The 12,310-nt window shown below is 43.1% G+C and overlaps 1 protein-coding gene across 9 annotated transcripts in view; it reads right to left on the reverse strand.

Annotated features, from left to right (window-relative positions):
- The window catches only part of TRIP12 (thyroid hormone receptor interactor 12), a 92,904-nt gene that overhangs the window by 30,163 nt on the left and 50,431 nt on the right, over nucleotides 1-12,310 (reverse strand). For 4 of the 9 annotated variants that reach the window (XM_069975589.1, XM_069975594.1, XM_069975591.1 and 1 more), the window contains 9 exons: nucleotides 6,673-6,778; nucleotides 6,418-6,551; nucleotides 4,558-4,683; nucleotides 2,811-2,906; nucleotides 1,534-1,682; nucleotides 1,367-1,402; nucleotides 952-1,047; nucleotides 768-860; nucleotides 523-684 (listed from right to left, as the gene is read on the reverse strand). In XM_069975589.1, the coding sequence (XP_069831690.1) occupies nucleotides 523-684; nucleotides 768-860; nucleotides 952-1,047; nucleotides 1,367-1,402; nucleotides 1,534-1,682; nucleotides 2,811-2,906; nucleotides 4,558-4,683; nucleotides 6,418-6,551; nucleotides 6,673-6,778 (998 nt within the window). Of the gene's footprint in view, nucleotides 1-522; nucleotides 685-767; nucleotides 861-951; nucleotides 1,403-1,533; nucleotides 1,683-2,810; nucleotides 2,907-4,557; nucleotides 4,684-6,417; nucleotides 6,552-6,672; nucleotides 6,779-12,310 lie in introns of those variants that run through there. The other 5 variants (XM_069975596.1, XM_069975595.1, XM_069975592.1 and 2 more) reach the window with 2 other exon arrangements.

Below are 12,310 nucleotides of genomic sequence, written 5' to 3' on the forward strand. Positions count from 1 at the left end.
TTGTCAGCATAGAGAGATAAGCAAATAAAGCCGCAGTGTTCTTTCATAAGCTGACCAAAAGCATGGAAGGAGACAGGTCAGCATGGAAGGAGACAGTCAGCAGGATAGGTGAGGAGCGTCTAGAGTTAAATTGAACAGTAGCAATATATTAAACCAGAGGGGCCCCTAATTCTTGATTAGTGAGTAGGGGATCCGAGCAGCCAATCATTGGAAGATCCCCTTTAAAAGTAGTATTTCCCCATCTCATAATATTAGAATATGACCTGAGGGAATCCACTTATCCTGAGAAAATGGGGCTGTATTTGATTTAGGGGCATCAACAAACATTTTCACCATTAAATGACATTCTACTACCCTGCCTTGGACATTTGTTTTAATGGAGTGTTTTGACTAGTAGGAATCTGCTTATTGGTCAGAACCATTTATACTGGTTTATGTTTACTAGCTGTTGAGGGAGGGGGGGGGGGGGTGCAAAAAAGTAATCAAATAAAATATATAGGGACGTCTAAAATGAAGTCTTACCTGATGTGTTAATCTCTGTGTCAGCAGTGGCAGAGAATCAGCAACAAAGTGAAACTCATCTGGACTGATGCTCTGGCAGCAGTTAGCTGCTATGGCTAAAGCGTTCCTCTGAGCATTGATGCTGAAGAACTCTAGATATAAGAGGCAGTCGGCAAGTCCTCCCTGGGAAATGAGAATTTGTCATTGAATTTCTACCCATTTATAGATCAAGAACTGAAAGGTACACAGATAAAAGTTGTACTTACGGCCTGAAGAATGGCTTTACTGTGCCTGCGGGATAACATTTCTAGAGCAGTGAGAGCCTGCTCTGCTACATCAATGCACTGAATGACTTGCAGCTGGCAAAGTTTTACAAAAAGAGGTAATTCAATAAGATTTTGTCTCTTGTATCATAAACATGCAACAAAAATGAAACAATACGATTCTTACCTTCTCTAAAAACACAGGGATGGCATCAACCACCACAGCCGAGGAACGTGGAAGTGCTTCCATCATATAGGTTAAGGCTCGACATGCATGGTTCATCTGCAAGAATAGAGTTAACATAATTTATGGTTGCAACACTGGATAATCCTTCTCTAATATAACCAAAGGAAACTCTTCATTGCATTCTTGGTTTAAGATGGTAATCCAGTGACTGCATTGTTATGAGGATTACAAGTCCCTGCCTGAAAGTGCTGGACATTCACCTCACAAACAATAACCATAAAAAAGAAAATAAACCAGGTTCCTAACATTAGGACTCACGATTAGTTGACAGAAATGAACCTAACCAACAAGACAAGGCTATGGGAGACAGCTTGTATCTGTAAGTTGTATCAAGTTTGGAAACGACAGAACTTACAATGTCAAAGTTGTGTTCCATCTGCAGCAGAGTTATCTGAAAGTCAGTAAAGACAACAAGATTAGAAAAGTTGTATAGGCCAACAATCAATGGGTTGACCTAATTTCAGTGGTAAAACCCACTAATAAAGACATAATTCTTAAATTGGATTCTAAGATCCATCCTACCAGTGCAGGCACTACATTCTTCACAGGGAATCCTCCGAGTGTTTCTTCATTTCCCATCACCAGCAGTTGGCACATCTCAATGACAGCCTGAAGTTGCTGACTCTCATCTGTCGCCTGAAGACCCTGTAGCAACTGCTGGGCCTTGGAGCCTGAAAAGATTGTAGTTATAATAACCATGCCTGTGTTTAACTTAAACATGGAGGGCTCATTAAAACATCTGTATTTTGGATCTGTATTATTTCCATTTTTATTCTTCATCAAAAAAAGGTGACAATAGATTTTAATGCTGCAGGCACCTCCTCATTCCCTCACCCACTCCTATGCCTGCTTGACTGATATTCAAGGCTCAGCCTCCAGATGACTGACAACCAAGTAGGAAAAATTGTGGAAGGGGGAGAAAGGAGGCATTACAGCCCATAGCACTTTTAGAGCTTGGGGGTGGATGCTGCTTTGACACTAACAGACAGAACTTTTATGTGCAAAGGTGCCATGTCTTTCCTTGCCCTAACAGTGTCAGCAGTTTGGAACATTAACTGCAGCCGACAGGTTCTCTTTGTCTCAGTCACTTTAAAACCTTGACACGTCAAAAGTTTTAATTGTTTGCCTCCACAAATCATTGGACAGAGCTGGGAAAGCTCGACTGAGCCATGGAGCTTGTGTCATCCAGCCACTCTGAGAATGCAGGGAGCCAGGAAGACAAGTACTCAAGCGTGTGCTTCTCCCTCACCTTTATCTTTTTTGACATGTCAAATAGTTTTTTATAATGACAGACGATATGACTGACATTTTCAAAAGTTTATATAGTTGTGGGTGTATTACAAAAGGATGTACTTGTGTATGTCCACTACTCGAACAATTCCTGCAATTTATAGGAAACGCAACGGTAATCATTTTGCTTTAACAGAGCATTCCAGTCAGGTGAAGGTAAATGGCTACCCTGCTGCCTCCACTTACAGGCCACTCCGTTCTTATGTTCTGTTGCCAGTTCTGGTCCCCGCTGCAGCACCGGTTCACACACTGCTGGCTAAGTGAATCAGAAGTCATTTTCCGTACTGAGTTTGTGATGCTCATGAACCTACGTTAGGAAAGTGATTTCCGGTCCATCCACAAACTCCAGTGTGACTCAGCTGCTGAAGGGTCTGGAAGTAACACATACTGGTAAACAAAGCCACTGGTAAGCAGATGGAACAGGGTAGTGGTTTGCCCTCACCAGCCTTATGCTAGAGTAAAATTATATCTGCTTCTAAGATGTTAATATCTTTACAGCCTTTACTTACTTGCCCCACTTCCTATTGTCCGATGGAAGAGTTGAGACATACGAGGCCCAAGCGGCCCAAACAGATGAGGAGGAAGGCCTCTGGCTTCAAGGAGAGCTGTATATTACACAAGAATAAAAACTTAGATTGGTACAATGCAAAAATCTAGTGTTATACTTCATTACTTAACAACGCAAGGTTTTGAAATGCCCGACACAAACATTAAGGGTAATCCACAGTAACGGATCCACAGCGGATTTCTCGCTGTGAATTCGCAGAGAGATCCGCTGAGGATCCCTGCCCTGTACACTTAAGGGCAGACAAACTCGCAGCAGGATGCACATCCCACTGTGAGCATGTCTTCAGCCCGCCCTGTCATCCCCCCAGCCACCGGAAAAAATACTTCACCTGCTCCCCGCTCCGGCTTGCTTCAGGGCGTTCTGGGGAGTGTACATGGCAGGGATCCACAGCGGATCAAATCATCAAATCTGCTGTAGATCCATTATGTGTGAACGCACCCTAAAAGATTTGTAATGATCACACAAAGCAGAGAACACCCATTGGCCACAACTTGTGAAGTGAACATGCATTTAAATATTAAATCCCAACACAGTGGAAAATCTTATTTGCTAGGATTTATAGCATAATAGCATAATATATAATGAATCAGGGGTGTGGGAGTCATTACATATGGCAATCTCTACAGCAAGCCATAGTTATCAACAAGGATTAAACCCTAGTGTAGTAGCTCTTTCCCAATCTTATGCAGGTAAATGATTGCCAAGTTATACAATTTGCATATTTCTTAAAGAGGATAAACCATCAGGTACATGCTCTAAGTTGACCCACGAATAGAACGGCGCAGTCACAGGGAAGCCGATACCGCCGTCCATATTTTGAACCGCGGCCCAGTTCCCGTGTATGGCGCCGTTCTATCCATGGGTACCGAGCCGGGGCTGAAGCACTGGAGACAGCCCGCTCCGCCCACAGTGGGAGGAAACCCCCGGCCCTCTATGACGCAGGTACATTGATTCTAAAAGGAGCCGCATTATAGAGGGGAGGGAATTCCCTCCCACTGGGGGCAGGCCGGCCCATCTCCTGTGCTTCAGCCCCGGCCGCCCCCCGTGAATAAAACAGCGCCGTACAAGGGAATCGGGCCGCGGTTCAAAAAGCGGACCACGGCACCGGCTTCCCCATGACATTGCCGTTCTATCCGTGGGTAATATTAAAGAGGATGTACCTGATGTTACATCCTCTTTAAAGCGAATGTACATCAGGTACATCACTTTGGGTTTTTTTTTTTTACAGAAATGGAGTGATGAAGCCCCCTTGCCTTCTGTGATGTGGCTCCACTGATTCTAATGGAGCAGTGTCACAGAGGGGAGATTGTTACACTGGGGGCTGGCGCATCTGCCCCAGTGCTTCATGCCAGGCTGATGCTCGGAAATAGACTGGCGCTGTGTGCGGGGACGTGGTGGTGGTTCAGAAAAAGGACCGCAGCACCAGAATCCCTGCATCGGCACCGATCCATTTATGTAAAAAAATTAAAAACAGAGCAATGTACCTGATGGTACATTCACTTTAAACTAAGCCAGACAGACACAGTTATGAATACAAGCAGCTGTCAGCCAAATCTCCACACTCTTGATTTTGAACGTATTCAACATCTATAAAAAGCTTAAATGCAACTGAACATCAATCAGCATTAGTAATTGCATAGGTGTTTTTAATGTGAACTATGGTGAGGGCAGGGCATGTACTGTGTTACCTTGTAGTCTCCCCATTTCAGAGTCATCGCTCTCACTTTCTCCAGACGTCGTCATCCCCACAGCACCAGCTACAGAGCTAGAGGCTGGAGGGGAGAGAAGAGATGAAGATCTTTCGTCTGTTGTTCCTGTTAAAGTTGTAAGTCATGCTATTACAATGTAATTAAAAGCTTATTTAGTATGTCCTTCATGATATTATGTATGGAGGAGATGCAGGAAAGAATGAGTGAGAAAAATATTCAGTATATTAGAATGCCCTTTTACTTCATGTATTTGAGCCTTGCAGTAACATGAGTGTGCTTGTTAGGTAACGGAACACCTGGCACTTGTAACCCTGTTGTGTCAAGTAAATTTAATACATTTCAGGTCAACACCGAAGGCAAAGAGTTCACTGGCTCATGTAGATATTGCGTAGGCAATAAAAAAAAGCTGTGTGCTCACACACACCATGTGCACGTTTAGAGAAATGGACATAACCACAATAAAAGGGAACCTGTCCCTTTAACAAACTTTTGGCATGTTCTAGAGACGTGTCAAAAGTTTTGCTTGGTCATGGTCTGAGTATATGACTTGGAGAAGATGATGCCAGAGACTTGGAAAGAGCCAGGCGAGAGAACATGCTTAGGGTACATTTCTCCCGCCTCTGGCGAATAGATGGAGAATGAACACTTTGCGCCTAATTTTTGGTGAATAATTGCATTCTTTACCCATTTTTGGTCTAAGTTCTATTTATGAACCAGTATTCGACAGGTGAATATTTCTAGATGCACCTTTTTTAATCTGCCTGTTTTAATTATCACCCAACAGTTCGCATAATCCGGGATTAGCGGCCAATTTATCATTTGCGACTTTTTAAAAAGTCGCATAAACAGGCGCAAGCTTGGTCTGGTCAGAACCAGGTGAATAAAACTGCGCAATTTTTTCATAGTTGCGCCTTTTTATTTAGATGCATTTACTATGGCAGTGCTACATGTTAATGAATCAGTCACAAGATATTAGAACAAAATACACACCAATCCCCATTAGTAAATGTCCCACTTAGACTTTGACAACCCAAAACTTAAATTCTTTACAAGATATCAGTTTTTTTTTCCATTTGAAGGGGTTACAAATGGTAAGGTTTTGAGACAGTTAACAGTCTGATCCTGTTGCCATCCTGCACATCAGCACAGCTCTACCCATCTCAATTCTCTGGATCTATAGAGACCTGGGGGTTGGCCCCCACTCCAGTCAGGAAGGAACAGCATATTCTTACTATATACCATAGTCCTACACTCTTCCTAAAGCTTTGGACTGAAGCCAAAAGGAGTGTCTCACCAGTAACTCTCCTAAGTACACCTAAACAAGGCCAGCATGAGAAAGAAACCTACAGAGCTTAAATAGAGCCCCAGAGCCTCTTTGCTGGTTTTTTTTTTTTCTATTATGTCCACCGCATTTTAGCCATTTTTCATTTGCTACAGACTTTTAGGTAATGCAAACATCACATGTGTTTTACTTTGATGGCAGCTATACAAGTAAATGGAGATTCCTTACTGTTGCTGTGGCTTACAGGTTTCAAGTAAGGTGGCGGCTATGGTCACAGTGACTTTTGTCATACAACAATAAGATTGCAATGTCATGTTTCTAAATTGCAACTAATAATAGTGAACGTGTCTTTGTTGTGAGCCATAAGCTACTGCAACATGACAGCGGAAATCCAAATCTGCAACCTTATTTACTATAATTAGTTTTGATTTTAGCAGCTGTAAAGCTGCGAGCGTCCACATGTAGCTCTAGTCTTAAAACTTTATTTAAAAAAAAAAAGGAAAAAAAAAAGATGGATGTCAAAATTCATGTACACCACAATATGAACAAGACATTACCTGCTGCTCCCTGGGCGGTATCATCTGTTCGTGCAGCCGAAGAATTGGCCCCTTCCTGATTGTCAGGATCTGCCATCTTCTCCTGTTGGCGAGCTTCAGCTGCTGCTCGCTTGCCCAGGCCAGAGCCTCGCCGGCTGACATGGAGAAAGAAAATTCGCTAATAAAAAATCTGTACTGACTGTAGAGGAAAAAAGTTTTACAACTGCACATTTCCAGTCACTTACAAGCCCCTGAAACACAGTAAGTCGCACATACCTGGTGCTAGCACAGGAGCCCGTGGTCTTTTGTCTTGTGCTCCGCCGCAGACTGGGGAGCTCCGCAGGCGGCGACTCACTGCGCTTCTTAGTAGATTTTCTTAAGTCTGAAATAAAAATATATAAATTAAAAAAATTAATATATAGGGGCGGACATTGTATAGAAACTAAAACAAGACGGTTGCTGCGTTTAATAGGGGGTTTCCCATGTAGGAGGAAAAATTATAAAAGAGGTAAGGTGCTTTCAAAGTAAATGTATACTTTATATTCTTTAGACCTGGTTACTTCAAGGGGGTCACAACTGTGTTTTGTCTTAAAAAGATTAAAACCACAAATAAAACCCCTATAAAACAGTCACACAGGGCAGCTACTTATAGACTGCACTTACAGGAAAGTGGCCTCTAATTAAACGTCACTTGATTTAAATAGCAAAGCTGCACGCAACACTATAAAGGGAATCTGTCGGCTCTAGATCATACTCAGAGTGCCAAGGAGGCTGTGCTGAGCGGCAGGACACATGCCAATGCCCTACCCAGTGAGGGTGGGGGAGGGCATGCATCCTATGGCTCAGCAGCACAACCTTCTTGACACTTGAGCATGACCTAGAGCTGTCCCCTTTAACACACAGAAAATAGCAAGTACACCCTTCTTCAAGTCTGTTTTTTCATAAGGGTCTAATTACTGAAACATTCAGAAACCAGATGGGAAACACAAGAACACCCTATAATTCAGTAACAGTAGCACCACCTTCAGAAACAAGTACACATGTATCTCCCCTTAGATTGCTGCTTCAGTTCACTGATGTTTTGAACACATCTGCTTATACACAGCTCCAGTCATAGCATCTCAGCTGGACTGATACCTACACTTTGACATTGCCATTTCAACACATAGATTTTTTTTTCTATTGTCACTTAAGCCCATAATTGGATTTAGCAATTAAATTTTAAATAACAGACCAGACATACCCCATTTGTGATGTATGGGCTACTCTGTAGTGTAGGTCAAAAATAAGCAATCCCTGATCATTGGCCCTAATACACAGGGTAATATCTACCTGATTTGACAGATAAGTGTCCTGTGTAGTAGGGCCTTTGCTTTAAAAACTTTACCCCCTTGCTTGCTGCAGGAGTCAAGTGTGATATGATGAAAGTTTTTATTTAAAGTGACAGTAACACTTTAAAAAGGTTAAATTATATTTAACTCCAACCTGCACAACTGGAATCTGCTCTCCAGCTATGAATCCCTACTTCACAATGCATGTAATAAGAAGTGTATGCTTAACTAATGAGCTAATGAGAACTGTGACATACTAACCCATCCTCACAAGGAATTATTCACCAGGAATGTGTGGACAACTCCCCAGTCAGAATACTGGTTTGTCTGGACTTAAAGCCTATAAAAAGGTTTATTAGAAGCAAATAAACCAATTATATTTCACCTTAATTTAACTCTTTCTGAATATTTCCTAATGGAAACATAGGAAGTTGGAGTGACATGTATGAAAGACATGGCTGTCTTATCCACAGAAATAAAAGGTTGAGTTGGAAGGGAAGTTCTCCAGTGTAGATTTCAGAGAAGAAAGCGGACTGGTTAGGAGACTGTGTCTGAGAGCCTTAGGCTCGGTTTATACGTTACCTATTTTGCAATGGAATCTTATGTATTAGTGTACAGTTCAACCCAAGTGACTAAGCTAACAAGACCAGGACCCCCAGTCTCTGAGTTTTGTCTGTTCGTGAACTCTCTGAACTCTTAAGCGCTGCAGTATATGAAGGTGTTACACTTGTTGTTACACTTACCGGGCAAAGCTGTTGTCTGTCATTTAACAGGTGAGACACTGCTTACGTTACAAGGAAAACCATGACAAAGATGGTAGTGTGAACAGAGCCAAAATCAGCTTTATTCTTCCCATCCATAACTATGGAAACTATGAAAAGGAAGGCTCCACTACAGAGATACCCTGACTGCAAACATACCTGCCAGTAAGCTAGAAACCCCTCTGACATAAAATTGTGTCAAAGATAGGTAAAAATCATTAAACCATAGTCATACACTTCACTAGTGCAATTACCTAATCACCCAACCCCATGTCAATCCCAATAGCAGTTTCCTAGTTTACCTAGGTGCCTTTTGCTGCAAAATGTGTTTCTTTGGTCACTATGTGGAATTAACATAAATAAATTGCAAGGCTGTGTGCACAACCTGCTTGTCTCTGCTCCTCCTCCTCCTTTCTCTTCTTCCTCTTCTTACACATGGCTGTGAACTCTGAACTCTAAAGAGGACCTGTCAGCTCTCTGGAATAGTTTTGTAAGCACAAATGCTACATGGCTGCTATTTCATGGGGCACACAAGTGTTTGCTAGGACAGAGAGGTCTGGACGGATGGAAAAAAAAAGAAGAAAAAAAAAAAAAAAAAAGATCAAGGATCAAAACGCATTGTTTTTTTTTTTTTTAAAGGTACATGGAAAAAAAAAAGTGTTTTGATTCCTTATACAGGTCCATTACATCAATACAATATATGGTAAAATTAATAGCTTTACTCCATTTTTATATTCATACTGTTAAAAGTATTTTTGTGATACAAGAGAAGAAAGTGTCTTCTCCATGCCTTTTCTACTTTTTTTTTATAGCAGAAAGGGTCACTAAAATCCTTTTTACTTTAAAGAGAATGTACCACCCGGTACATCCTCTTTAACCTGAACCCGCCTATCGAACGGCGCCGGCACGGGGAAGCCAGTGCCGTGGTCCGTTTTTAGGACCGAGGCCCCGTTCCCGTGCACGGCGCCGTTCTATGCACGGGAACCGGCCGGTGCTCAAGCACTGGAGGCCGGCTGGCCCACCCCCAGTGGGAGGGAATTCCCTCCCCTGTATGACGCGGCTCGCTTAGAATGAATGGAGCCGAGTCATACAGGGGAGGGAATTCCCTCCCACTGGGGGCGGCCCGGCCGACTTCCAGTGCTTCAGCACCGGCCGGTACCGCTGGATCGAACGGCGCCGTGCGCGGGTACCGGGTGGCGGTCCGAAAAACGGACCGCGGCACCGGCTTCCCTGTGCCGGCGCCGATCGATCCGTGGGTTCAGGTTAAAGAGGATGTACCAGGTGGTACCTCCTCTTTTAGCTGTGATGCCATCCATTACAGTCTCTTTTGCACAGGGTTATATAATCCAGCTTTGGGTCCTTGGAGGTGATTCTACTGCTGTGTTTTGGGCTTGTAGTAGCCTCCCCCCACCAAATTGCAGATTCTCTCTATATGGGGCCCAGGTATTAGCCGTAGTTACCAGAGAAAACAACTTGCCAACGCTGTAGTGTTTGTATCTTCTAAAACACTATACAGCTCCAGCAGCTACCTGGCACCCAGTGAACATGACCACCAGAACTAGCGCCATAAACAGCTCAGCTGCTTACAGAGATGTGCACATGTGGCGCCAGAGACTAATAAACCATCTCTGGTTTCTCCTTCTCCTACAGTTCTGTGGAGCTGTAGAATAGTTTAGAAATGTATGGACTGGCCTCATGTGACATCAGAGACAAAGATGCTGGAGTGCGGCTGGTTTGCTCATTCTAGGACACATTGGAAGCAATTCTGGTCACCATTTGGAGCCCTGGAATGACTAACCTGATGTGTACATGTTAAAGGGGTAGTGCACAAAAAAAAAATTCTTTCAAATCAACTGCTACCATGAAGTGCCAGATATTTATAATTTACTTCTATTAAAAAATCTCAAGCCTTCCAGTACTTATCAGCTGCTGTATGCCCAGCAGGAAGTGGTGTTTTCTTTCCTGTCTGATACAGTGCTCTCTGTTGCCTCCTCTGTCCATGTCAAGAACTGTCCAGAGAAGGAGCAAATCTCCATAGAAAACCTCTCCTGCTCTCCAGACTGGAAATACCACCACTTCCTGCTGGGCATACAGCAGCTGATAAGTACTGGAAGGCTTGAGATTTTTTAATAGAAGTAAATTACAAATCTCTGGCACTTCATGGCAGCAGTTGATTTGAAGGAAAAAATTTTTTGGTGCACTACCCCTTTAAGGTCGGGTTCACACAGTGTAAAACAACAGACGTTCAGTGACCAGCTGGATAAACTTCTTTTCTATTGACTAGGGATGCGGGCCCCCGCGTCCCAATTCACCATTGCACACAATGGAAAGTGCAGCCGGAGCCGCACTCTCCATTGTGTGAACTGTCAGCTCTGTGCGGCTGCTATTCAATGAATAGCGGACTCACAAATCAGACATGTCAGTTTTCGTGGCTGCTGTTGGCAATCCCAGCCGAAGCGTATACTATGTGTATACACTCTGGCTGGGATTCCATTGTGTGCAGCACAATGTAAATCATCAATTAATCACGGCCGTTGTTGCAAATTTCAACAAAAGCTGTGATTGATAATTTACATTGTGTGAACTTAGCCTAAGCAATATCATGCCTCATCCCACCAGCACCTCAATGCATGTTCACTTTATATGGAGATTTTTTTGCATACAGAAGTAGCCTTGAATAGCAACAAAAAGGTCTGTCTGGGCCTTTTTGTCCCCCAGGCTTGGGGTTGTATAATATTAATAAATATCTATCCTCCCCTTACACTTTCTTTTGGTTTTAAGCCTCAGTGTGACAGACAGCTATCTTACCCTGCAGACCTGTCAAACAATCTGAAAGATGCAGAGACCAGACCAGTAGTGTCAACACAGCAGCTGTGAGAGACCACAGGTGGTGCATATTGTACATAATCTTTATAGAACCCCTAGCTGCGAGGAACTGTTGCTTTAGCCCATACAACCCATTTAAAAGGGGTTATCAAAATAGCAAAAGTTATTCCTCCTCCACATTAATCGAGTGGGGTCCAACACTTACAATCCACAGATAACTGTAGGCAGCACCTGGATTTGACACTCCCTAAAGCAACACATCCGGGTCCCTTCTGCAATGAAGGATCACATGCACCAGCTGTGGCCAATACCGCCGACATAAGGATGCACTCAGGGGACTGTAGAAGAACCTATTTCCCATCTGTACTACCCATACATATCACTCAGCCTTGATTGTTTATGACCTTGTCACAGGTAGACGCTCACTGATAGGTACTAACTACTGCATATCAAAAGCACCAGCAAAATATCTCAAATTTTGGGGATGCCTTGGCACCTAGCTAGTCATCTAGCTATTTGGCCTTTACACAGAGATTTACCTGACATATTTTTGAAGCCAAAGGCAGGAACAGACTATAAACAGAGAATAGGTCATAAAAGAAAAAAAATAAGAGATTTCTACTCTTCCCAAATCCATTCTTGCCTTTGGTTTCAAAAATCTGTCAAATAAATCTTTGTGTAAAGGCACCCTAAATTCTTACACATCCTTTTCCCGGTTTCAAACAAGACATCAATTTTAAAAGGGAACCTGTCACCCCCCCCCCCCCCAAATAATTCTCTATGGGCATCGGACCTCTCTGATGCGCACGCCGGGCTTCAGACAGCGATATCTGGGCTGCGAGGGGGGGGGTGGGGGTGGTGACAGGTTCCCTTTAAGAACTGACAGTTCACTTGCTGTTGTATTTCTCACCTCTTTACAGCTGGCAATGTAATGAGAGAAGCAGTGCCTTTAATCATTTCTTTCTCTTTATAAATACACATGGGGAGCGACAAATA

The sequence above is a fragment of the Dendropsophus ebraccatus genome, chromosome 6 (genome assembly GCF_027789765.1).
Source record: "Dendropsophus ebraccatus isolate aDenEbr1 chromosome 6, aDenEbr1.pat, whole genome shotgun sequence".
NCBI lineage: Eukaryota > Metazoa > Chordata > Amphibia > Anura > Hylidae > Dendropsophus > Dendropsophus ebraccatus.